Here is a 23,564-nt window from a genome sequence, read left to right on the forward strand (position 1 = left end):
TTTATCTTCCTGAGATTTCAATGGATATTTTATCCTACCTTACGACTAGTCCTTGGGAGCTTTTCGCTTGGCCGATTTAAGTTGGGATACCTGTGCTCGACACTTCGATTTGTAGGCCTGGACCAGTCGACCGCCCGGTGAAATGGCAATCAACACATGAATCTAAAAGCGAAAATAAGTAACATTTATAACAAGTCTACATTTTTGCATTGAAATATCACCTCCAGATATTGCAACTCCTTTTCGTACTGCAAAGCTTCCTCCAAGAGAGCTAGAATTATCTGAAACTTGTCTGCGCCCAGTATGTAAGTCATTTCACCAATGTTCTGTTTATACCATTTGGCGTAGTTGTCCAGATTTATTTGAATATCCATGGTTGAAGCAGAAGCGGCCCTAGCAGTCAGCAGCAAATGAAGCAAAGATGTTAGGCAGCCATTAGACGCAGTTAGCAAAAGTCTATTTTTCAGATACTCTACAAGGTAGAAAAGGGAATATTGAACTTGGAGCTTAGGGAGCAGATTATTTCATACTTTTAATGTATGTTTGGGTTTCAGGACTAGCGGCACTGGCAATGGTCTGTACTAGAATAATGTAGAACTTCCATTGCTTAAAATTCTCTGTGTTTGACTGTTTGAATAGATATTGAAGGGCTTCCTCTTGATGATCAACAAACAGCTGTAAAAGGGGACTTAGTTAATACATTAAGATAGATTTCCGGAAATATAACCTTGTCGCTGAGGTGCTTCACGAAGGTAAGTTCATCAACACCCTCATTGATCCAGGAGCTAAAGTTGGCAAAAGCCTCGTCGATGCTCTCCGTTTGGTGAAGATTCAACAAGGTACTCAAATGCATGTCAATGCAAATGCTTAGTGCCTCATCTAAAGAGTTGGTAATATTGTTATTTAAAAACCAATTTTTACTTATAAACTCACCTGGTAGAACTTTACACAAGGACTGTACGTAACCTAAGTTGCTTATTTTAGGATCGTTAACAAGCCCGCCAAAGAGATTCCCTAATGCTGCTGAGAGCATTGAAGTTAACTTCATCCCAGACTCCTCATCTGTAAGTAAATAACCCGTTTAGGAGGAAATCATTTGGTTTCTAGATTAACAAACCATAAGCAGCCGAAACGAAGACTTCTTCGAGAAGTTCGAATTCCGATTCAAAGAATATTATCAAATCCACCATCAGCTGATCCGAGTACTCCTTGCTGAGAATAGATTAAGGTAAAACTGATCGACAAATAGTAATTTCAAACTTACCAAAGGATGTACTGCGTGGCCGATATGATATGGAGTTTCTGAAGCTGGAGCAGCACCCGATAGCTTCCGACATTCGCTGGCAACTGACAGAAGAGTTTGGCTAACAAGAACTGAAAAACCGGAAATAAAACGTGTCATTAGAAATACACCTATTCCAGTTCATTTACTTACTTTTTCCGTGCCATTCAGTATTTTAAGGAGCTCAGTAAATTCGTATTTTTCAAAGGCCCCGACTTGCGGCATTTCACATTGCCTTTGTAATGCCTATATGGAGAACCCTTGATTAACTCATTATATATTTATTGACATGAAATATTTACCCTGCATACAAAGCCAAAACTATTGCCGATGTTGGAATAACTTTCGTTATGCTGCAAATCATCCATTTCGTTGTTTATTTTATTAATAACATTCAAAATATTTATTTATTATTAACCCGCGTGCAGTGTGGCCGCTGCTTTCTTTCACAAAAAAGCCTTATTGCTTTGAGAATAATCGATTATTTATTCAGCAGCTATCGTTTTTAAAAATAACACGTTAAAAATATGATTAAGCTATAAATTGTGTTGTTTTATTCGAATCTCATGCTTACATAATTGCTTTCACTTCTGCAATTATATAGTAGCCTTACATATTTAGTTATTGTAATTGGATGGTTACTTTTTTGAGGTCCCATAACCTTATGAATGACTTAGTTTATCAGTTTTATCTATTTGACGCAGTAATCCTTACGTTGCTGTCGTATAACTGCGTTGAGTTTTAAGCACTGCTGTCTGAGTGCGTCGTTGTCCCCTTTAAGAATCTCAATCGTTTCCTCCTGACGCTGAATGGTCTGGTGGACCCGCTTTTGAAGCTGCTCCATCTCTTGCTTGTGACGTTCATTGAGCACTCCCAGTTCGTTCTGAATGTCCGCGTTGAGATTATCTCGCAGTCTGTCCCGCTCCATGATGATGTCGCCACACATCTTCTTGCTGTGACTGAGCTCCAGTTGCAGCTGCTTCACTTCCGCTTGGCTGTTCCGCACCTGGGCGTCTGACTCCGCCAGTTTTCCACGAGTCTCCGCGTACTTTTCCCGAAGCGACTTTTCCACACTCTCGGCTAAAACTAGATCCTTCTCGTATTTCTCCTTAAGGCGACTGAAAGAGTAGTGGTTAGGAATACGAAATCCACATATTTAACTAGGATATACTCACTTAATCTTTAGATCGTGCTCTTCGGTATGCTGCAGTGCATCGGCCTCCATCCGTACTACCAGTTCGTCCAGCTGGCGATCCCTCTCTGCCCGGTAGTGCTGTCTAATGGCATTCTCCTTTTCAGCTTGGGCCAACTTGGCCTTGTTCTCGTGCTCCGTTTTCCATAGCTCAAAGTCCGCCTGGTACTGTTGCTCAATGGTGTTGATGCGGTTCTGGTACTTCTCCTCCTGCTTTGCCATACGTTCCTGCATCTCAAACTTTGCCTGCTCGAGTTCCTGCTCCTGTTCCCGAAGAGCCTCCTGCCTCTTGGCCTGGTGATCATTCTCTCGCTGTCGGACCTCCGTCTGCAGACGCTCTCGCTCCGCAGCAAACTCTTCGGTCAGTTTCTGGCGCTGCTCAGCATGTGTCCTTTGTTCCTCTTCCAACTGGCGCTCGAATCGCTCCCGAATGGCAGTACGCTCCTTCTCGATGATGGCCTCGCGATCCTGAGCACAACTCTCGCGGATACCCGTCTCGATTTGCTCATGCTTTGTGCGTGCCTCCTCCAGAGCATCAAGCAACTGCATCTGGTGTGTGCGCTTTAACTCGGTCACCTCCCGCTGGTGATTACAGGTCATCTTGTTGATCTCTGCCTCCAGTCCTTTAACCGTGAGTTCCTTTAAAAAACATTAAGCCTTTATTACTGACCTTCCAAGGATTTTTCATAAAATATTAAAGGATAATAAAATGTTACCCTTTTACCTTAATCTTCTTGGTGTTCTCGCGAACCCAACGCTCTCGTCGAATCTTTTCCCCCGCCATTGTAGTCTCCTTGGTCCTGGCCAGCTCCGTTTCCAGGCGGTGTTCCCAAGCTTGGTTTTGGCTCTCCAGGCGGCGTGTGAGAGCCGCTACCTTCTCACATAAAGAACCTTTGTCCTTAAGCAACTGCTCGATGAATCCTTGGTGACGGGTCACCACCTCCTCGTAGTGCTTCTTTTGATCACGTAATTTAGCAGCTGCAGTGGACTTTTCCGCTCGCAAGCTCTTCTGCTTCTCGCCGCGCAGCTGGAAGACATGCTCTTTAGACATGTGGATGGCATTGGCCAGCTCATTCGCCCGCAAGCTCAAGGCAATGACTCTTCTAGCTAGCTGGTGATTGGGCAACATCAGTAACTCAGATAACCTGGATTAAACCATACAATAATTAGATAGGAATTTTAAGAGATTTTATGATTTATCACTCACTTAGGCACCTCATCGGTGATATCGGGTTCCACCACGAATTCCACCTCGGATCGATTGCTATCTGGAATGGAGCGACGTGTTTCCATCAGTGTCTTGTCACAACTGCTCTCCACATTGTTCAGGTAGGCCAAGATGTCCCTGTTCATGAATGATTTATAGAAAACTACACGGGTTAGTTAACAAATCGGATTCCTTACTTGTATTTATCTCCACTTTCAGGAACTGCTCCTTCACTTAGGGTCACCGTCTCGGCAGTCTCGCATCTGGAATCCAGTTTTAAGTTTAGTTCACTGGGAATACGCTCGGAAAAGTTATCTGCCAAGGAAATAAAGATTAAGAGTGATTCATTAAAGATCCAACCCATAACCCACCCCTCTTCTTGTCTTCTTCAATTTCCTTGATGACAGACACTATCTCATCGTATGTGGAGTCCCTAGAATCCTCATTTGACTTCAAGGATAACTGGGATGCTGTATCATTGTCCTGACCCTCGTCCAGATCCTCCAATCCCGACTTGTGCTTGTTATCAAATTGCTTCTGATCCTGCATACTCATCCAGCTGTCCACTTTGTCCAGATTATACTCAGAGAGCTTTCGCTCTTCCCGCAGGCTGCCCACACTGATGGCCTTCTTCAGTTTTCCCAAAGGAGCAGGATTGGCTGCAGACTTGATGACTTTGGATTTGCTGCTCCTGGCAATAGTATCAGCACTGGCTGGCTTTACGTTCTCCTTTTTCTTACCCACAAATGGTGGAGTCGAGGCTACCTTGAGATAGTTGTTAATCACGGAATCGGAGCTGGCATTTCCAAAGGACCTTCTATCATCTTGCACCACCGGCAAGAAATTATTCTCGGCACCAAAGTTCCTTGGGTTGGAAGTTGTTCTGTAGGGTGTGGCTTCATTGTTGACAGATGAAGTGCTGGCCATGTTCTTGGTCTCGGACAGATTGTTCTGCTTCTCCTTGGTGGGAGATGCGTACTTCTCTAAATAATTGGGCAGTGGCTCAATGTTGTTGAGGGTTTCCGTACTCAAGTGGTTCTTTACCACCTGAACACCACCCACAGCCTGCTTGTATTCTCTTATGACATTCAGCTCCGGAGTGGGAGCCTTTGGGAGACTGGGAATCGGAGCAGAAGGTTCCATTACTTGGGAGGACTCAACCAACCGGCAACTGGGAGCATCGCAGGCACACTTAACCTCTGATGCAGAGGCCTCATTAGTACTAGTGGTGGAAGATGATCGCGTGCTGCAAGTACAGTTCTCCGAGGGACATTTGGGATACTCATAGGTCTCCGCCAGAACCTCACCCTCGGCTGCAGTTGATCCAAAGTGCACGGATTTCTTCTGACCAGCAGGATCCGCTTGTTCAACTTTGCTTAGGAAACTGGGAAGAGTTAAAGGTCCAGGGGCAGAGATACTAGGTCGAACTTCCTGTTTGTCATTATCGCAGTCACTGGAGTCCAAGTCCGTGTGCATGTTGGGCTTGCTGAAGGACACTCTTCCCGGAAGATCTGGTTTAGCGGTTCGCTGAAGAAGAGCACCATTACTGAGCCCCTGTGATCCAGAGTAGGAGGAGTATGGTTTACCTTTTTCACCACCTGGCATAGTGATTAGGTACTGCTCCCCCTCCTCACTGCTGTCGGGGGTGCGTTTATGGAGCGAGTAGTCCGACTCCGAGGAGTTGCAGGTGCTGCGACAAAGCCAACTGCGCTTAATGGGCTCTTCTAAAAGGGATTTCAGCAGGTCGTTCGAGGAGACCTGTCTCTGAAAATGGATGTTATGACACCAATTACCTAGGGGTATAGGTCGACTTACCTTTCCACTATTTCTCAGCTCCTTGTCGCTAAAATAGGTGCTCAGCCTACGACCGAACTTAGGGTCCGCCGACTGAGGTCGTCCGAGGAATGGCGAGGAGCGACTGCGCTGCTGAAGGAAATTGGCCGAACGAGGCCGGAAGTGGGGACACGGATTGTGGAGAGTCGTCAAAGAACGACTGGTGTACTTGGGCTTCGTTTTTTGTCGTATGGCGAGGTTTATCTGCGAGCCAGAGAACGCATTTTAAAGATAATCCTCAAGGCGCCAAACAATTTCAAACCTACCTGAGAGCCCTTAAGACATAAATCCATAATAGCTTAAAATTATGCAGTCATCTAGTTAGTTTTCGATCTGAATGTCCTGCCATAGCCTACTGGTTTTCAAAACGGACTAACTTCAGTTTGTTTTGGCCAACGCTGAAAACCGCCACCACCTTCTATATCGATTAAACGCATGTGCCAGCTAGCCATGAGGGTCAGGAGCAGGCCAGATGTTGGTCAGCACTACAACCCCCGACAAACAGGCAGTTCGGAGTTGACATGGTTACCTTGCCGGCAAGCCACCTGACCCACCCTCGATCGCCGGAACAGGTGTCGCGTCGCGTCGCGTCTTCTCCATGATTCACTCCACTCCATTTCTCACTCCTCATTCAATTATTATTTTATTATTATTCGTGTACTGCAATCAATCACCAGATATCGCACATGGACAAACCAGCGGAATCAAAACAATTAATCACGGAGGGCAACTGATTGCGACTGGAGCATATCGAAGCGAAGGTCATAGCACGGGGTTCAATGCTAGACAACGGCAAACACTTTCCGTTTTCATTCACCACCAACACCATTCACTCCCTGAGCTCGTGGTCTTAAAATTCTCAAAGGTATTTGATAGCCAGCGATATTTACTTGGACTTAGTTAGTAATACTCTGACTAATTGTAAACATATTTTAAATATTTCTTTAGGAAAGAAGACTAACCAATAATTCCCCATAAATCAAAGGTGAATCTTACCAAGTGTTGCCCTGAAAACGTAGATTTATCTATGATAGCAAAACAACAATGCGCAATATAAGACCCTTCGAGTTCTAAGACAACATTCCTATTCTATGGACAATTGCCCTGCCTCTGTCTAAACAAAAATAGTGTTATCTTTGTGGAACAAGTTAAAGTACTCTACGGGAAAGTAAATAAAAACATTCGATAATATAGGCATATATATCAAGTACCATTCAAAGTATTCCACGGGAATATTCCAGTTCAAAGACGCATTCTCAATAATAATAATTTATTTAAATAAAGCAAATGGTGTCTATTGCAATAAACGTAGTTTGGTTTAGCAAGTCCCTAAAAAACAAACACACACTCTTTTGGGGACCAGGCCTCAATGGGTGGCTTAATGGGGATTAGGCACTCCACTCCACATCGACTCCACCTTCACTCCACTTTCGATACTGACTGATGCGCGAAGCATAAAATTAAATTTGGCAACATTTCTCGTAATCAACTTAGCAGCTAACACAAAATACAATACAATATAGTTGATGGTTTCTTGTTTAACAAACAAATTGCACTACTCCTGATCCTGATCTTGATCCTTATCCTTCCACCTAGTCCACTCTCAAAACGGGCGTCACCTGGACTTCATTCTGGTCGTCACTCTTAATGTCGAACTTCAGTTTAGTCAACTCGTTAAGCTCTCCATTGGATTCAGCTGGCACCTCGGTAACCACTTTCACGGTATCGGGGTACTTGTTCTCACCGCCGCCCAATTCCTGCGAGAAACTGACAACGGTTTTGGGTTCATAGTTGACCCCCAAAGCTCCACTGGGATCTGGAGTGGGTAAGCTCGGCACTTCACTACTCTGTCCGTTGGTGTGCGAAATGGTAATGGCCTCTTCTTCCTTGTGACCATTTGTGGCGGGGACCGACTCCTCCTCCTTCACGCCATTGGTGGCAGGAACTGCCTCCTCCTTCTGGCCATTTTGTACGGGAGCAGCTGGCTCCACCACCTCCACCTTAGCCTCTACGGGAGCGGGTGCAGGTGTCGACTCCTCCACCACGGGCTCTGCCTTCCTTTCAGCTGCCACTGGAGCAGGCTCCACAGCAGTAACTGGTTCAGCCTCTGGTGTGGCTTCCACCTCTGCCTCATCTTCACCAGCTACCGCCTGGTTTACCTGCTCAATGGCTTTGGCCACCTCCTCGGGTGCTACTTCAGAGTTTTGTGATTGACCATTGGTGACTGGCTCTTCACTGTGACCGTTGCTGACAATGGGTTCAGGCTCGGGTTCAGTAATCAGGGCAGAGGTAGCCACAGCTGCAACCGGCTCCGGTTCAGTAATCAGGGCCGATGTGACCACAGCTGCAACCTGAGGCTGAATCACTTCTGGCTCCACCTTCTCCTCCTCCACCTTCTCGGCCACCGGAGCGGGAATCTCGAGGGAGGGCACAATGGCCGGACTGGCCATGGTCTCCACAAATGATGTGCGATTGGGCGAGTCAGGCGAGATCATGACGTGCGTGAAGTAACCACTGCGCCGGCTCTCAAAGTCCAGCACATTCTCCTTGGCCAGTCGCTCCTGGATGCGTCGCTGCCGCCTGATGAACTCGGGCACATTTTCGTCCTCCCCCTCAGCTGGTGGTGGTGAATCAGCCAGCTTGGGTCTACGCAGGACAACCTTGGCAGCCTCATTCTCGGCCTCCGAGGTGCCATTACCATTGCCATTGGTGGCCCAAGTGGCTGCCGCATTCGATGGCTTGAAGACTCCATTGAACTTAGTACCAACTATAAATTTCTGGCTGTTGACCGTACTGCTGGTGGCGCTCTTGTAGGCATTGTAGTTGTTGTTGGCATTGGGCTGGGCGGACAGGGGGTTGCCATTTCCGTTCTCATCGATCTTGGGGGAACGAGCAATAGTGAAGTTGGGCTTGCCGTGGCTGATCAGCAGCTTGGTGGCCGGTGAGGGACTCTTGTCCGGCAACGGTGAGGGCAGTCCGCTCCGGATCTGTATGGTCGGCTTGTTGTTGATTGTCTCGGCCATTTCTGTCTGCCTTTGAATCTGGTCGCGATCGGGGCTTTTACTTTCCGTTTCCGTAGTTCAATCTAACGGTCGCTGTATATTTTTGGGGTTAAAGAAAAGAAAAAAGAAGACAAAGCAAATTAATAAAACATTTGGGATGGCAAAAATTAAATCATTCATTTTCAATCATGCAAATTTCAAGCCATAATCATTTCAGGTGAAAGAGCGGTTGGGGAAATTACTAAGACGAAAAAACCATCAGTTAATTGCAACAATTTTGTTTGATTAGCTGAAACTGCCTGTAGATGAGTAGCGGAACAATATCTTATCGCAGGGCCCTTAAAAATTTACTGCTAAATACTTAAACTAGTGAAATGTGAATTTTCAGCCCCTTGGGTTTTCTTAGTGAGTTTCAAAATGTTTGATTAGTAAGTTTTGATAGGGCATCAATGAGTCATAGCGCCGGAAATGTCTTAAAAGCCGATGAATAATTCTAAAGAGGCTTATCAATAAAATTTAGAAAGAAACTCTTATCCCTTATAAATCATTTGCCAATCTATATGATTATAACACTTTATTCTGCCCATTCACTTTCGTTAGCAAACAGTTTGCAATCGTTTCACATGGCGTATGCGTAATTGCGTAACTTTTCAGCCAATGACAGTGGCAGTGAGAATTCCAGGGTCAGCTACTGTCTACTGGCCTATTGTAAGGCCCCAAAACAAATACCGGTTGATTGCTGATAGAGCTAAACTTGCTTAAATATCAATTAGATCGATGGCACACTCAAATACTTCTGAGTTTGTCCAAGTGAAATGGTCTGGCGCTAGAATGGAAACCTAATTGCCCGCCGCCGCCGGACGACAATCCGTTTTCCTATCCAGATCGATCAAGCCCATGTGACACTACCGACTGCCCCGAAAACCCATCAGTTGACCACAGCATGTACGTGTATTTGCGATCGAAACTGATAGGAATACAAAGTATCTATACGAATACTTTCATTGCCAGCCCATTTTCATTAGCATTTTCCGCCGCACTCTGAGGGGTAATTGAATTAAGAGCTGCAATTTATAGACTTGTGTTTGCATTGCAGGCAATCATAAATTCCAGACGCGTTCGATTGCCCCAGAAAGGTCAGCTCTCAGGTTTGATTTTCACTTTCTGATTACTCACTGGGGGTTCGATTTGCGATGAATACGAGGTATTAGTTAAGGCAAATGTAGAGTGAGGATAATACCCTTAAATAACTAACTAACCTATAAAATGTAACCATGATTTTAACCTTAAAGTTTGCCTAATCTTCAAAGATTACCCACAGACACTGAGTCACAAGACCCATCATTGACTTACTAACTTAATTATTCAACGTTCAGGTTAGCCAAGTGCCTCACGAAAGTGCGTCAAGCGGAGTTTATTACAATTGTTCCCTAAACCCGTTGCTGGAACCCCTGACAGGCAATTAAACAATATATCTGGTTACTGATAAAAAGCGAAACGAAAACGAATTTGTAGCCAAAGTCTCGGATATTTCGTGTGTTTCAACTCTGCCGCCTGGCTTAGCTGGCAAATGAGTATTATTTTTTTTTATTTTATTTTATGAGCTGGCGAAGTGGGGGAGTGTTAATTGCCCACACAACTGGGATGAAACTTCTCTGGCCAGAGATCGCCGCCACATAATTCCCAATGGCAATATTTTGTTTTCGCCTCTCTGTTTGTTATTTGTATATATATTATTTTCCCACTTGGTTATCCGGCAATCGGCTTTCCGTTCGACCAAATTGGCCTTGAAATAGCTGTTGTGTACAGCCGCATGAAGTGCACTGCTGGCTATTTTCGTTACCAATTTGCATAAGGCGAACGAGAGTGAAACGCCAATGGGAACTGGTATGGTACTCCATGCATAATAAAATAATCATGCTAACTACGTTAGATTCGTCAATAAAAGAATGAGAGATAAACTTGTATTATTACGATTATTAATATCTGGGAAATGCTTAAGAATCATAATTACTTGCTTATTTCAGACTTATGAACTAAATTTATTTAGAAATTTGATTTGTTTACTTAATCAACATGATAAATTATGAGTAACAGCAAGTAATAATTTATATTGTTTCTGTGATATTGAAATAGTGAACAAAATTCCTGATTCATTTTGCAAAAAAAATACGCAATATTAATAAAAAAGTATGTTTTTTACTGAGGTGGCAAGCCATTAATTCGAATTACTGTTGAATGAAAAATGAAGATTAAATACTATAAAACTAAGCTATATAAAAATGTTGTTTATTTTTATGAAAGTATAATATTTACATACAACAAAATGTCTTTTGTTGATCTAAGAGCGAAAGCATTCGCTGTGCAAGATGCTAAGCAAAACTCCTGACAATACAAGGGAATGGCCACTTTCCTATGCCCATTTCACCCAAATTCTTCAGATCTTCGTATTCAGGGTGTGAATTGAGACGCTAAGATAAAACCCGCGGTCATAAAAGAGCGTTTGCTTTAGAAATTCGATTTGTGAGCTCTGGCTGGCATCTTGAGTTGCGTGAGTTGGGTGCGTCTATCAACCGGCAGATCAAATTAGTTTCCCGAACCTTTTTCTTTTTTTTTTTTCTAAGGTTTTACCTAAGGCCTCATGGAGTGTGTATTGTGGTTGCAGACTAACTCGGTCAGCACTGTGTGAACTGAAAACGAGTACAACAATTGCAAACTGTTTACATCTCTTGGGAACTCGGTGCGGATTGACTTGGCCAAGAGCTAGGCTGTGGGGCTCATAAATTTTAGCCGAAAAGGGGCCAAGTCAAAGCGGTAATCTTATCAAAGACATTGCCAAAAAATCGGACTGATAAGGGGGCCAGCATAATCCAAGAAGATAACACTGCACTGGAACTTGGGAATATGGAAACTGGGCAGTACTGGGAGTATGTATTACCAAATCATGTGATTAACGGCCCTAAACTGAGCGAAAAGAAAGTGAAATCGGCTGGCATGAAGACAGAAAAATAAAAACATAAGACCGAGCCCGAGTTCAAGGCACCTCGATGGATCTCCAGCGAGAGTGTTTTGCCGCCTGGCCGCATAATTAGTTGTAAATATTTTTATACGTTTTATGGGATTTATGGTTATGAGGTGCCGAGAAAGCCAGGCTACGTTGGGGAATGTGTCCCCTCGGTTAGGGCCCTCTATATGTACTCTCTTTATATATGTTATAGAACGTGTTTAAGATTCGCGACAAATTCGTTATAGATGGGCAATTTAACGGGCACAAATGTCAAAGTCACGAACGTTAAGCGTTAAGCGGCTTTTTTTAGTTCTATTTTCCAGCGGCCAACGCGGCGTATGAGCGATCGTAAGGAGCTCAGACGATATTTACACGTTTGCAGGTTTTTCCCAAAAATATTGGTATTACGTTTTGTGTTTTTTTTTTTTTTTTTTTGGCACACACTAACACTAACTGGAAAGTCGGAAGATATGGACGCACCTATAATTGGAGGCTAACTGTCCGCTGCGTTACCGTAAAACGCCAAAACGTAACTGAAAACTGAAAACTGAACGAGCAACTTCGAACGCCTGGAGTCACATCGTCGTCGCTCGTCGGCGGTTATCGCTCTGCTCGTGCGCATATAGCTGCCACATATATCTATATATATATTAATATATATGTAACCTTATAGCTGGCAAAATAAATACGAATTCCAAATACCAGATACCTGAAAAGCTGTTGGCCACTGGCGCTTAATAGCCGTAGCCCACAGAAAAATGCCCTAGAGGCGCCCTACGTGAAAGGTGCGCTCCATAACATACCCCGCAAGAAAAACCAGAAAAATACTGTGTGTTGTGTGTGTACATTACTTAATTGCTTGCAAATTATGCACCATCCGTTGGCTGTGGAGCATTTAGGTGGCCCAAAAGTGGACACTTCCGACGGTCGAAATGTTGAGGAAAATCCACGAAACTGGCATTAATTATTTCAGTAAATATTTAACAAAAAGTTTACACGTGCCACAGTCGCATGATCTGCTGATGCTCATGAAAGTGCAGTGCGATCCCGATTATCTGTTTATTTGCTTGGCAAATGGGAACAACTTGTCGTTGTTGAGTCACAATATTGTTTATTTGCTCAGCCCAATGGGTCAGCTTGTTGCGGGACAAGTTACTTTAGAGAGACACGTATTTGCCTTACGAGAGTGGTTATTCAATGGGCCAAAAGATTACCAGCGGCCTTGCTTTATGACTACTGCAATTATGGCGTATTTATAGATTGCTTATTGGGCTTGCCAACAGAACTAGATACTTTCCAGTGGCACAGGGGTTAAGTCTATTAATGGAAGTGTAACCAAAGTTCAAATTGCAGATCATCAATATTTGATCAATACTTGGGCTTATTGTTTATCGGTTAACTTGAAAAGGCGTGCAACCCAGTTATAAATTATGTCAATATAGATAATGTTAATTTGTTTTGGAATCTTTTATTTTTTTTTTTTTTTTGGGAAAGTCAATAAGCTCGAATATTTGGGCTAGAATTTTACGTAGATTTTTTGGTTATTATTGGCAATTGTCTCCACAAATTTATACAGATAATAATTGTAGTTTGTCAACGTAAATCAGACCAATTTAGATTGCTATCTTTATGGTTAGCAAATAAGGAAATATCTGTGTTTAAACTGTTTATAATGGGAATTTTCAATGAGATATTTTATTTATGTTCATTAATAATATCTCATTAATAAAGTGTGACAATAAAAAAATAATTATTTTAGTTTGCGAACTATAAATTGATAATGATAAATCTGATAAATACTACTTTTGGTATTGCATTTAAAAAAGTTTCCTTAAAGTGAATGTTTTATGTTTGCTTCCTCAGTTCAAAAACTATTCTTTAACTATTTCGCACATTTCCTGAGCTTCTTGTACTAAAGTTCGCATAAACACTAGAGTTTCTGAACAAATATCAACACACGAAGCCATATCGGTTTGATAACTATTCCCAACACCGAAATTTTATGAGCTGGTGCTGTGTGTTTTTCGCCGCAATTTGATTATTTCGCTGATAGCGAGAGCAAAGTGTATTTGCCATTTACACGATTACGATTCTGTGGTTCAGACTATGGGCGCTATAATGCCAGGTCTTCCGCACAAAGTCATTTTACCCCCTCCCCGCTGATGGCCGTGAAAATCTCGGGGGAGTGGCGGCAGCGGGATGTGGCAGAGTGGATTCGACTGGTGTGGAGTGGAGTGGGAAAAGCTGTTTAACTTGTGGCCGCGAGGAGTGCCCTGGTGTGGCCCCAAAACGGAATGAATGCCCCATATACATGCTTCCCGGTCATCATAAAGCCTGGAAAACTGGTAGCTTGGCACAGAGGAAAAAATACAACAGATATAGGTCATCGATTTGGGAGTTTTTAACGTTAATATGACTGTTGATCTTCTTGGTGTAGATATAACTATCTTTTTTTCTAATAACTATGTAGTTATGTGAAGAATAAGATAAATAAATCATAATAACTTCTTATTGTAAAATAAATTAATATTTTCCTTAATAAGCTTTTTGATTATTTAATTTAATAATTATAATCTAACCTTAAAAAAACATAAAGAATTTTAAAGCACATTGAACAAAAATATGATTGATACTTCCCATGTTATTTTATTTAATGAAACCTATATATGTGTGCATTTTTCCTATGTGTCGACCTGTTTTTTCGCCTAACGGAAGAAGCCAGTTTTGGCCAGTGGCGGTTTTGGCCAATCGATGTGCTAATTACTGGTACACCAGAATTCAAAATTCGAAATACCACAATTCCAGAACTCCATCTCTCCATAGATGTCTCCACCGCCAGACGATGTTTGCACATCATTACAATTACGCCGCCGATTGCTTTATTTTAATGATCTATTTGCGAGCGCGGTTGAATAACACGCTAATTGCCACACCACACTGATATGGACGTGCACTTGAGCCGGAGTCGCAACGTTTTGGAATCGTATTGGGATTCGCAACCTTGACAAAGAAAATTCCCAATTAACGGCACTTGCCAATTTGCGTACACTGAGCGAAAAAGAAACACGCACAGAAAAACTGGCACACACAGCTCGTTAAACGCTTATTTATATCTTTTTTTAATAATTATCTCATAATGGCGGGTAGTTAAGAAAATTGGGACACTGTTGATCGGCCAAGAAAGAACCCAAATTCTGAGCATTTTGCGTGATCGAGAGGGGCCAATCGCAAATGGTAAAATGGCAAAAAAATGGATGAAAGAAAACACATTGATTGACTTGATTATGCACAATAAATAAGAGTCGGTGACTTGTTCACTTCTGTCTGCTTTCCATTCGTTTATGGTAAATTGCTGGGCGCTGCTGCCAATTAAAATAGAAATTGTTGACCAGCCGAAAAGTTTGTCGTTTGCTTTGCATAAAAAATTAAAACTTGAACACACAAAACGAAACATACGAATTGTTATTGTTGCTGCTCTTGTTGTTGTTGCTGTTGATGCACGCGGTGTAAAACTTTCGAATCTAGTGGCTTGGGATCTGATCGGATTGGATTGGAAACGTTTGGATAGCGCAAAAACGCTCTGCACAGGCGCGTAACGTGTTTTCAACTGAGCTCAAGATCGCGACTACTCAAACAGCAACACCAAAGGCAACAACAGCAGCAGAAGCACCAAAAGCAACAGCAACACACAAAGCACCAACAATGTCAGTTTTAATGAATGAAAGCGTATTTTTTTTGCCCGCTTTTGTAAGGCTGACAATGTGCACTTTTTGTATGTTTGCCACAATGCCTGTCCTTTGAGTTAACAAACAAAAGATGAACAAAACAAAGGCCAAAACCAATATTACTTTTTGGCTCAGAGTAAACTGAAATTTGAATGCGATAACACGATATTTTCCTATCGATAATTATATGCTGCTACAATTATATTTCTTACTTTATCCAACACTGGTATATTCTAGTTATCGCTAATCACCTAATATCGACTATTGAATTTGTTTACAAAACTTACAAAATAAAATATCATGTAGATTGTAAGGCCATGCCACCGCAAATATTAAATGAACAGCACTATGTGGAAAGTGCCCGTGTTTATATGAGAAGGGACTCCTCCATCCTGATTAAGTGCTGCCTTTGCAATGCGGACACCTTTTCCGGTAGCGAGTGGAAGGATTTCTTCAGACACCTTCTTCAAAGGCATGGAGGAGCCCGCCAGTGGAATGGTGATGAGGATGAAATCCAACGCGAGGTGCAGGTGGAGCTGGCTAACCTCATAGAATCTGGTATCACTCACGATTCCCAGATGGCTGACGAGAAAGCAGAGGAGCAGGAATTCTATACCAATGTGGAGTACCTTGAGGAGGAGCAGGAGAACAAAGAACTCATCTGCTCATCGGAGAGTGATCAGGATAATAATGAACCAGGAATTAATAGCCCCGATGTAAACACTTACTTCGTTATAAAGAAAAGCATCAATTGACCTGTTTTTCTTTTATTTTCCAGGGCTACATAGTTTATAAGCCAAACAGGCCCTTTTTCAGTCTGCAGCGTACAAGCCCCACGATTATTCAGTACTTCATAGAGCTTCTGCGACGGCACAAGTTCCTATGGAGCAACAGCCTTGGGATTAATAGAAAAGATCGTCTGGAAAGCTCACACAAAGTGGCGAAGTCTCTCCAGCATCGGTTCAGCGTCCTTTTGGAACCACAAGTGGTCAATGCCAGTGCCCGTTTCCTGCAAGTCTGGTTCGAGCGTCAGTACGTGATGCAGTTGAGCAACTCTGCCTTCCGCTGCCGCTATCCAAAGTATTATCGCAGCCTGCTGGGATTCATGCCCACAAACCACATTTCGGTGACCATTTGCGAAGAGTGCGACAGACGTTTTCTTAACGAGCACCAGTTACGGCTGCACAAGTTCAGCGTACATGGTGGACCCAATCCGAATACGTGCCATGTGTGCAAACAGGCTTTTCCTCTAGCCTCCAAGTTACAGCAGCACCAGGCGCGGTACCACTTCAAGCCGCTGGAATGGCAGTGTGGACAATGCGATTACAACGCACCATCCAAATGGGACTTCCAGCAACACCAGGCTATGCACTTGGGACTGAGAAATTACACCTGTGAGGTGTGCGGGCAGAGCTGCAAGACCAGCTCCGCTCTGGCCGTTCACCGACGCACCCACGACCAGCCGAAGCTATCCTGCCCCCACTGCAGTCGGCAATTCCGAGAAAATTACGTTTTAAAGTGTCACATCCGGAAATTTCACGAGGATGACAACGCACGACGCTTTTCCTGCAACATCTGCTTGCGGAGATTTCAAACGGCAGAGATACTGAAGCTCCATGAGTTTGTTCATTCCCAGAACGAAGAAAAGGAATCCGAGGAAGAAGATCTGTAGCGGTCCTATCATTAAGTACTGTTCGATAAAAAAAGATTACTAGTTTTAGTTTACTTTAACAAAAGGAGTCTTCTCAAGGCTCTAAAAACAACAGAATTTATTTAGTACTCCATAAAATTAATAATTTTTCAAAAATTTAAAAAAGGAGGAGACTCAAACAAAGTTATACTCTTGTAGCCTTAGGAATTAAACTAACTAAAACCACATTTTCACCGCGTATTAAGATCTGTGGGAGCTCCCGCTTTAACTCTACGTTCTTCCGGTCTAGACTTTTGACTTGTGTCTTGGGTAGGGAGATCCCCAACTCCCTTAGGCGGTCGGTGCAATCAACAGGTGTGTCGCATATGTTTTGCTCTCCATAATTGTACTTTCTTCGCTTCCAGGTTTCTGTGGCTTTTCTTAGGAGGAGGTTCCACTGTTTGTCGAAGGCCACTAGTTCACCCTCCACACTGCCACCTAGTGATCCTTGCTTTCGGATCACTACCCGGACTCGTATCCTATCAGTGGTTTCCTTCTGGCTGGACAAGGTTACGCACTTCTTGAGGAGTTCCAGGGGACCAACAGTCGTCTCCATATATGTGAAAATGTTGCGATGATGTTTCTTGCTCGAGGTGCTGGTCGTGGGCATCTGGTGGGGCTCAAAGCGCCGCTGAGGAACCTCCGAGATGTCTGTTAGCTTGGAAGATGCTTTTTTTACAGCTTCCTGATTTCCAGCATCCGGCTTCTGACGTTTGTTCAATTGCCAGATACCGAACTTTTTAAGCGCGCTCTCAAAAGCGGCTAAATTTTGATAGAGAACTTTAGGGACCACATTAGTTACTCTATAATTAGGTTCGTATAAAGCTCTCAATGGGTTAAATATATCACTACAAACATCCAATTCGGGGTCATCTTTATTGGATCCTTTTTGATCCTTGGATTCAGAATCAGTCATTTTCAAGAAAATACTTTTTTAGTGCAGTTTATTTTGTAAACAAATCAGCCGGCTAATCGTTCGATAACTGTTATCGATTAATATGGCGGCGGCAGGGTAATTTAAAAATAATATAAAAAAAGAAGTTCATTAAAAAGGAAAATATGTTTTCATCGTGCTTTTATCTCAAAATAGTCCTTTAAATCAGATTACATCCTTATCATCAGTTATTGTTATCAGGGTATTTTAATACTGTAATGAAAGGTATAAAATTGTTGATCATATTGTCCAGCCTCGGAAGATCTTCATCAAAGGAGAGCTTTCGCCCAACAAACCTAATCAGTTAAGCTTTTAACGCAGAGAAAGCAACAAGTGCTACAGCGTAAAGGAGATGGCAAGTGAGTGATAAACAGGAATTAAGTTGGGTATCGTATAATAACTTAAGCTATGATGCAGCCAGTGGCAGTAACACGACCTTTGATCTTAGTCCCAAAGCGCTGGTGGGCGTGGGCGTGGGACTGGTGGCTTTGGGCGGGGCCAGTTACCTACTGTACCGCCACCTGACCCGCGATGTGATGCCCCAAAAGTGGCGTCGCGTGGGTACCGTTGAGAGGATCCACTTTTTCCCGGTCAAGTCTTGTGCTCCGCTGCAGATCTCGCAGCCCGGAGTGGGGTACGACTGTGATGTGCTGAGCATGTCCTTTGAGGGAATAAGAGATCGCACCTTAATGGTAGTTAACGACAAGAACGAAATGATCACGGCACGGGTGTATCCGCACATGACCCAGATCCAGTCAAAGAAAATATCGCCGAGCAAGCTGCTCTTCAGCGTCCAGGAGTTGCCCGACCTGGAGTTGGACTTCGAAAACCTCGAAAGTTCAGGAAAAGATGTGCACACCTCCGTTTGGGGTGTTCCCGTGGACGCAATGCCCTGCGGAGATCGTATCAACAAGTGGTTCTCACAAGCCATTTTAAATAAGGAGAGCGGACTTAAGCTGGTTCACTATCCCTATCCGATATCAGTAAGAAGCAAAAATCCCCGACTAAAGGACATGCCATTCTTAAGGCAAGAGGATTCGGTAGGTATCTGAGTCCAGATTACACTTAAATAATAGGAAAGATAGGTTCAGGATAAAATTGTTTTACCCACTTCCGCAACTTCCTTTCACAGGGCACCTTTAACGATGCTACCAGTTTTATGCTGATGAACCTTTCATCGGTTGCTGATCTTAACAAACGTCTAAAGAATCCTGTGGATGTCCTACAGTTCCGTGGCAACTTCGAACTGAAAATGGATGTGGATGAGCCCTATGCCGAGGACAATTGGCAATGGCTACGCATTGGCGAAGATGCTGTTTTCCGGTCGGTGGCGCCCTGCACTCGTTGCATCTTTCCAAACATAAATGTGAAGACCGCTGAGAGAGACCCCGATGGAGAGCCGCTCAAAACTTTGAGGAGGTAAGATGTTACTACAAGTAATATCAGAAAAATCCGAATAATTATGAATATCTATGAATTCCATAGCTACCGCTTGTTCAACTACAGCTCACCGGCTCTGGGCATTCATTTGGGACTCCGGGTACCAGGAAAGGTTAAGGCAAACGATGTTGTATACGTTGAGGACAAGTGAACACTTCACTAGCTCTTCAAAGATTTAATTCTGTATACATTCACGTTTATTACATAGAACATAGATAATGAGAGTACGGTTAAGTTTTATATGCAAATATACATGTTTTATGAGCCTATAACAATATAAACAACTTTAAAGCGGGTCCTAAACACACGACTGCCAGGCAAGTCCACCGCAGGCCATGCTTACAATCACGTACACGATGAAGGTTATTACCAAACCCACAACCACGTAAATCCGGATGTTCTTCCAAAACATTTGTCGCGCCAAATTTCGAGAGGCCTTGCGAAAATCAACAGACTGTAAAAGAGGGAGATGTAAAAACATTTCCAAGACTATTTGGAGTCATCTTACAGTATTGCTTAAGATTTCTGTCTTGTTGACTAGCAGTTCCAATTTCTCGCCGCGATCTCGCAGACTGTCTGCATTTGAAATAATTGGGGGGTCAATGAACTGATAAGATTAGAAGATCCGCATAATTCTCTTACCAATATTCTTAACCATTATGTCTTTCAACTCGTCAATTTGTCCATGAACTCGCGAAATTGTGTCCACCTCCCGCGACTGGCTGAAGTAAACCATTTGCTGTGCCAAGACCTTGGAGAATTCAGTGTTCATGGAGTAGGCTATAGCGGTGGCCACCTGCAGGCCGTATGTTTGGATGAATTTTTGTTTGACATCAGCTAAAAAGAGGAATGCTCGGGACCGCTCGAACTCCTATGAAGAAACAAGATTTTATCGATTGTACAATGAGTAGCTTGTGGGTATTTGGGCCAAAGGTTCGTTCACCCACGTTGTCGGTGATACACATGTAGACCAGCTTGTTTTCGCAGGTGTAGTGGATCAGGTAGTCGCCGTGAGTGTAGGTCATCTTGTGGTTGTGCACTCCGATCCGGCCGATTATGTGCTCCGTCACTTCGGCAAAGTTACCGACGCACTCCGCGAACTTCGCCAGCACCGTGGTGCCCCGCGATATGACACTATATAGTATCGGCATGGTGCCACAGATTCTTCTTTGTTGAGGGTGCGGTTCCTCAGTGTCTCAGGTCGCTTTGTTGAGCTTATCGGGGTAATCAACGACGAACCGTTTCCGATGACGTGCTCTCGGAATCTGAGAAATTAAAAATGTATTGATTTGGAAACTACTACTATCTAGTCCAGAGCTTATAAATTTACACAATAACGCTATTGATGAGTAATATTAAGTACATATGTATTTGCAATATTATATGAAAGTACCTTGCTTTGTTTATCCAATTAAGTTTGATTCTCGTTGGTAACGTAACTTCAGATTTACATTTTGCGTTAACCGGCTCTGGTTAATGTTGATTTCCAATTATTTTTATCGAACTGTTAGGAACATCACAAAAACCCGTATTTAATTCGATTTTTGCATTGCTAATAACAACAATTGCTGACGCTTCTTCCGATGCAGTTATGGAAATTAGAGATGCGCCAACTTCGATTGTTATATAGTTGCAGCGATATCATACTGACAATGGTCACACAGAATAACTGAATAAAGACTTAAAAATATATTTCATGGTCCTATTAATATTTGTTACTAAATATATGTATTTTGAATGACCCTAAAAAGTAAAAATAGGGGCGTCCCATAAGAAAATAGGCTGTATGCAGTAGATAACCAACCTTGTTGAAACTTGGCACTCAGGACAGAGTATGTGTTGAACCGTTCCAAAATAATTTTCAATTTTTTTATATGATAAAAAACGTTTTTAAAATTACACATACCAAGTTTACATCAATGAGTAAGGATTCGTACCATTGATAAAAAGGTAAGTAATTTAACTATTTGCAATTAAATTCAATTCAATTCAATACAAATTTGAATGTTAAGGATTTCTGACCCAAATGATGACAAAATATTTAAGGAAAAGCAAATATTAAAGCGACTTATACAATTATTAGACTTAGTTTTAAACAAACCTAAAAAAAATATTTGCTATCAAATAAAAATTAAATTATTCATACATGTGTACTGTGGATCGCAACTTCTTTCCTGCAGTCAAAAAATAAAAATTTTACTGGTTATTCCGGCTAACTAAGAAATATAACCTAAAAGAATGAAACCAAAGAAAAGGTCAATGGAACTGGCGAATAAACACTTAAAACAACAAGTTTTCAGTTATTGAACTTGTAAAATGCTTACTTAAAATTTTGCATTAAAATTTTTTTTCTCAACCTTTCTTATCTCCTTTGTGAGCCACTGTACTTTATTTACGCTAGTGTCTGGCAGGAGAAAACAAACACAGCAAATCAAAGTAAATACTCAGAACAATGTAGCTTTTTGATTACGCCAAAAATTGCACTTAAAAATGTTTATATTCAAATGTTTCAGACATATATATACGAACTCTTACATATGTACTTACACAAGAAAATATATACTTTTTCTTTAAACCGGAAGTACTTCCTTAATGTTAAGAGGTCAAAATAAATTAATTTTCTCTATATCATGATAAGAAATATCGGATTTTTTATATGTATATATATATATAGTTGCTCTAAAATAATTTAATTTATATAAACAACTGAAACACCCAAATCAAACTTTTAAAATTGTAAAAATATAGATTTTTCAACAAAAATGGAGTTGAAACTGACTAATTTAACTAATACTTTATTTTCTTAGTGTTGCAGTTTAGGAAAAAAACGAAAAACAAAGACTCACATTTCTTAAAAGCTTTTGCAAATCTTCAAATCGATCTGGCAACCCAAGTTCCATATGATCAAAGAAATGGCAATCGCAAACAACGCGGACGAGGTGGATAACGAAGTTCGCGCGGAGAAGGGCAGGAAATGTTTTTATTTGAAGAAAATGATAGGAGATTACATAGGTGAGTATCGATTGATTAGGCACCACCGACTTTATAGTCGAGATTCATTCCAGGCAACACTGTTCGAATTGTGGCCACCGTCGTTTTGGCTGACTTCCTGCAGAGATTGTATCGCTCTGTCGTTGAATATGTCCACTGTAGCAAGTATTATCTGCCCGAGGATCGATTATGGACGATCCTGCGGCGCTCTTGCACATATAGCAACAAGTCGAGATACCTGGTGATGGGGTTCATTCTCATAGGATTTTTAAGAATTTCGGTTAGCGGAAATTACAAGGACGTAGTACCCACATTTAAGTTTCTGGCTTATATGCCGCTATACTGGATCTTCAGTAATCTGGGTCATAGCACCTTGACCTACTCCAGTTGGGTACGAGACTCCCATGGACTTGATTATGCAGCTGGAATGGCCTCCAACTACTTCCACGGCTACCTTAAACTTTCACTGCCAGAACGTAAGGCCGATGGACTCCTACATCGAATGAACGTTTATGAGGTAAGTTGATTTGAAATTCTATGAAAAGAAATACTAATAATGCGTTTTCTTCAGGACAAGTACAATGTCACCTTCGGTATAAAACGACTGATTATCCTTATTCCTGACGAAATGTTCATCAACGGCGTAATCCAAAGCAGGATATTGGAAAAAGCAACGGTAAAAGTACTGAAATTCATAGATAAGTTCATTCATCCAAACCAGATATTTTTTATTTTCAGCCTCTGGAAACGCAGTTCATCAATCGAGCGGGAGTGAATCGTCCCTTTAAACACGCTGTCTATAGGCTGGCCGAAAAAGTTAATGGCAAGACCTACTACTTTGCCATGGAGGGTGCCACACCCATGTTATCTTTTTTTGAAGCTATGCATTCCAATTTTTCGGCCACCTGGCAAATGAAAGAATTGAAGCGGGAGATCTGGCTCAAATTCTACACGCACTTAAATGAGCTCATTAAAACGTGGCCGGAGACACGTAATTTAGTAGAGCTAATCATCTATAATTGTAAGTTTGTTGCGTTAGTGATCCTTAAACAAGTGAAAATATATACATATTTTTTTTCAGCCCATGATACCAAAGGAGATCTCGTTGATGTTGGCGAAATGCTCAAATCTCATATGGAACTAAAAACCAAAAATATTGACGAAATGATCGGCTAATAAAAAAGTTTACGTTTCTAATGGTAGCTCTAATTAAGACTCAATTTGAAAAAAATGTACCTTCCTAATAGTAGCTCTGATTGAG

At 42.1% G+C, this 23,564-nt stretch overlaps 8 protein-coding genes across 11 annotated transcripts; 3 read left to right on the forward strand and 5 right to left on the reverse strand.

Moving 5' to 3' along the window:
- Nucleotides 1-36: 36 nt before the first annotated feature.
- On the reverse strand, nucleotides 37-1,700 carry LOC108104878. Its single transcript, XM_017211205.2, has 9 exons — nucleotides 1,585-1,700; nucleotides 1,436-1,528; nucleotides 1,265-1,374; nucleotides 1,118-1,212; nucleotides 934-1,062; nucleotides 728-879; nucleotides 531-675; nucleotides 222-472; nucleotides 37-162 (listed from the first exon to the last, which is right to left on the reverse strand). The coding sequence occupies exons 1-9, from the start codon at nucleotides 1,648-1,650 to the stop codon at nucleotides 46-48; spliced, it is 1,158 nt and encodes a 385-aa protein (XP_017066694.1). The 5' UTR covers nucleotides 1,651-1,700; the 3' UTR covers nucleotides 37-45.
- Nucleotides 1,701-1,748: 48 nt separating this feature from the next.
- On the reverse strand, nucleotides 1,749-5,863 carry LOC108104877 (centrosomal protein of 131 kDa). The gene is made up of 8 exons (XM_017211204.2): nucleotides 5,781-5,863; nucleotides 5,497-5,718; nucleotides 4,053-5,445; nucleotides 3,879-3,996; nucleotides 3,682-3,819; nucleotides 3,199-3,619; nucleotides 2,458-3,113; nucleotides 1,749-2,400 (listed from the first exon to the last, which is right to left on the reverse strand). The coding sequence occupies exons 1-8, from the start codon at nucleotides 5,805-5,807 to the stop codon at nucleotides 1,974-1,976; spliced, it is 3,402 nt and encodes a 1,133-aa protein (XP_017066693.1). The 5' UTR covers nucleotides 5,808-5,863; the 3' UTR covers nucleotides 1,749-1,973.
- A 904-nt stretch (nucleotides 5,864-6,767) lies between these two features.
- Nucleotides 6,768-15,135, reverse strand: LOC108104866 (translation initiation factor IF-2). 4 transcript variants are annotated; one of them, XM_017211189.2, is made up of 2 exons: nucleotides 14,980-15,135; nucleotides 6,768-8,609 (listed from the first exon to the last, which is right to left on the reverse strand). In XM_017211189.2, the coding sequence occupies exon 2, from the start codon at nucleotides 8,535-8,537 to the stop codon at nucleotides 7,107-7,109; it is 1,431 nt and encodes a 476-aa protein (XP_017066678.2). In that variant the 5' UTR covers nucleotides 8,538-8,609; nucleotides 14,980-15,135; the 3' UTR covers nucleotides 6,768-7,106. The 4 variants fall into 4 exon arrangements, with proteins under 4 accessions (XP_017066678.2, XP_017066677.2, XP_017066680.2 ...); XM_017211188.2 differs by lacking the exon at nucleotides 14,980-15,135 and adding an exon at nucleotides 12,004-12,109; XM_017211191.2 differs by lacking the exon at nucleotides 14,980-15,135 and adding an exon at nucleotides 12,004-12,051 and having other exon boundaries at nucleotides 6,768-8,599.
- A 360-nt stretch (nucleotides 15,136-15,495) lies between these two features.
- Nucleotides 15,496-17,126, forward strand: LOC108104884 (oocyte zinc finger protein XlCOF28). Its single transcript, XM_017211217.1, has 2 exons — nucleotides 15,496-15,964; nucleotides 16,027-17,126. Exons 1-2 carry the CDS (start codon nucleotides 15,566-15,568, stop codon nucleotides 16,918-16,920), a joined length of 1,293 nt encoding a protein of 430 aa, XP_017066706.1. The 5' UTR covers nucleotides 15,496-15,565; the 3' UTR covers nucleotides 16,921-17,126.
- LOC108104885 (U7 snRNA-associated Sm-like protein LSm11) lies at nucleotides 16,991-17,892 on the reverse strand. The gene has a single exon (XM_017211218.1). The coding sequence runs from the start codon at nucleotides 17,852-17,854 to the stop codon at nucleotides 17,084-17,086; it is 771 nt and encodes a 256-aa protein (XP_017066707.1). The 5' UTR covers nucleotides 17,855-17,892; the 3' UTR covers nucleotides 16,991-17,083.
- A 93-nt stretch (nucleotides 17,893-17,985) lies between these two features.
- LOC108104863 (mitochondrial amidoxime-reducing component 1) lies at nucleotides 17,986-19,581 on the forward strand. The gene is made up of 4 exons (XM_017211185.1): nucleotides 17,986-18,231; nucleotides 18,290-18,912; nucleotides 19,005-19,291; nucleotides 19,358-19,581. The coding sequence occupies exons 1-4, from the start codon at nucleotides 18,225-18,227 to the stop codon at nucleotides 19,461-19,463; spliced, it is 1,023 nt and encodes a 340-aa protein (XP_017066674.1). The 5' UTR covers nucleotides 17,986-18,224; the 3' UTR covers nucleotides 19,464-19,581.
- Nucleotides 19,446-20,942, reverse strand: LOC108104865 (vesicle-associated membrane protein 7). The gene is made up of 5 exons (XM_017211187.2): nucleotides 20,706-20,942; nucleotides 20,260-20,577; nucleotides 19,955-20,183; nucleotides 19,821-19,888; nucleotides 19,446-19,766 (listed from the first exon to the last, which is right to left on the reverse strand). The coding sequence occupies exons 2-5, from the start codon at nucleotides 20,461-20,463 to the stop codon at nucleotides 19,611-19,613; spliced, it is 657 nt and encodes a 218-aa protein (XP_017066676.1). The 5' UTR covers nucleotides 20,464-20,577; nucleotides 20,706-20,942; the 3' UTR covers nucleotides 19,446-19,610.
- A 148-nt stretch (nucleotides 20,943-21,090) lies between these two features.
- On the forward strand, nucleotides 21,091-23,505 carry LOC108104862. Its single transcript, XM_017211184.2, has 6 exons — nucleotides 21,091-21,262; nucleotides 22,120-22,324; nucleotides 22,378-22,820; nucleotides 22,875-22,979; nucleotides 23,042-23,324; nucleotides 23,385-23,505. Exons 2-6 carry the CDS (start codon nucleotides 22,213-22,215, stop codon nucleotides 23,477-23,479), a joined length of 1,038 nt encoding a protein of 345 aa, XP_017066673.1. The 5' UTR covers nucleotides 21,091-21,262; nucleotides 22,120-22,212; the 3' UTR covers nucleotides 23,480-23,505.
- The last annotated feature ends 59 nt before the right edge of the window (nucleotides 23,506-23,564 follow it).

Source organism: Drosophila eugracilis, unplaced genomic scaffold (genome assembly GCF_018153835.1).
Source record: "Drosophila eugracilis isolate 14026-0451.02 unplaced genomic scaffold, ASM1815383v1 contig_1765, whole genome shotgun sequence".
Classification (NCBI taxonomy): domain Eukaryota; kingdom Metazoa; phylum Arthropoda; class Insecta; order Diptera; family Drosophilidae; genus Drosophila; species Drosophila eugracilis.

Excerpts from the sequence above, each read along its gene's own strand:
- LOC108104863 (XM_017211185.1), top strand. Across the intron at positions 18,913-19,004 it reads TCTTAAGGCAAGAGGATTCG|GGCACCTTTAACGATGCTAC; the intron begins GTAGGTATCTGA and ends TTCCTTTCACAG. Across the intron at positions 19,292-19,357 it reads CCGCTCAAAACTTTGAGGAG|CTACCGCTTGTTCAACTACA; the intron begins GTAAGATGTTAC and ends TGAATTCCATAG.
- LOC108104865 (XM_017211187.2), bottom strand. The coding sequence starts at position 20,463 with ATGCCGATACTATATAGTGTCATATCGCGGGGCACCACGGTGCTGGCG. Across the intron at positions 20,184-20,259 it reads ACATGTGTATCACCGACAAC|GAGTTCGAGCGGTCCCGAGC; the intron begins GTGGGTGAACGA and ends GTTTCTTCATAG. Across the intron at positions 19,767-19,820 it reads CAGAAATCTTAAGCAATACT|TCTGTTGATTTTCGCAAGGC; the intron begins GTAAGATGACTC and ends CCTCTTTTACAG.
- LOC108104862 (XM_017211184.2), top strand. The coding sequence starts at position 22,213 with ATGATCAAAGAAATGGCAATCGCAAACAACGCGGACGAGGTGGATAAC. Across the intron at positions 22,821-22,874 it reads ATCGAATGAACGTTTATGAG|GACAAGTACAATGTCACCTT; the intron begins GTAAGTTGATTT and ends CGTTTTCTTCAG. Across the intron at positions 22,980-23,041 it reads GGATATTGGAAAAAGCAACG|CCTCTGGAAACGCAGTTCAT; the intron begins GTAAAAGTACTG and ends TTTTATTTTCAG.
- LOC108104878 (XM_017211205.2), bottom strand. The coding sequence starts at position 1,650 with ATGGATGATTTGCAGCATAACGAAAGTTATTCCAACATCGGCAATAGT. Across the intron at positions 1,529-1,584 it reads GTTTTGGCTTTGTATGCAGG|GCATTACAAAGGCAATGTGA; the intron begins GTAAATATTTCA and ends TTCTCCATATAG. Across the intron at positions 1,213-1,264 it reads GCCACGCAGTACATCCTTTG|CAAGGAGTACTCGGATCAGC; the intron begins GTAAGTTTGAAA and ends ATCTATTCTCAG.
- LOC108104884 (XM_017211217.1), top strand. The coding sequence starts at position 15,566 with ATGCCACCGCAAATATTAAATGAACAGCACTATGTGGAAAGTGCCCGT. Across the intron at positions 15,965-16,026 it reads CAGGAATTAATAGCCCCGAT|GGCTACATAGTTTATAAGCC; the intron begins GTAAACACTTAC and ends TTTATTTTCCAG.
- LOC108104885 (XM_017211218.1), bottom strand. The coding sequence starts at position 17,854 with ATGACTGATTCTGAATCCAAGGATCAAAAAGGATCCAATAAAGATGAC.
- LOC108104877 (XM_017211204.2), bottom strand. The coding sequence starts at position 5,807 with ATGGATTTATGTCTTAAGGGCTCTCAG. Across the intron at positions 5,719-5,780 it reads TATGTCTTAAGGGCTCTCAG|ATAAACCTCGCCATACGACA; the intron begins GTAGGTTTGAAA and ends TCTGGCTCGCAG. Across the intron at positions 2,401-2,457 it reads GAGCACGATCTAAAGATTAA|TCGCCTTAAGGAGAAATACG; the intron begins GTGAGTATATCC and ends CTACTCTTTCAG.
- LOC108104866 (XM_017211189.2), bottom strand. The coding sequence starts at position 8,537 with ATGGCCGAGACAATCAACAACAAGCCGACCATACAGATCCGGAGCGGA.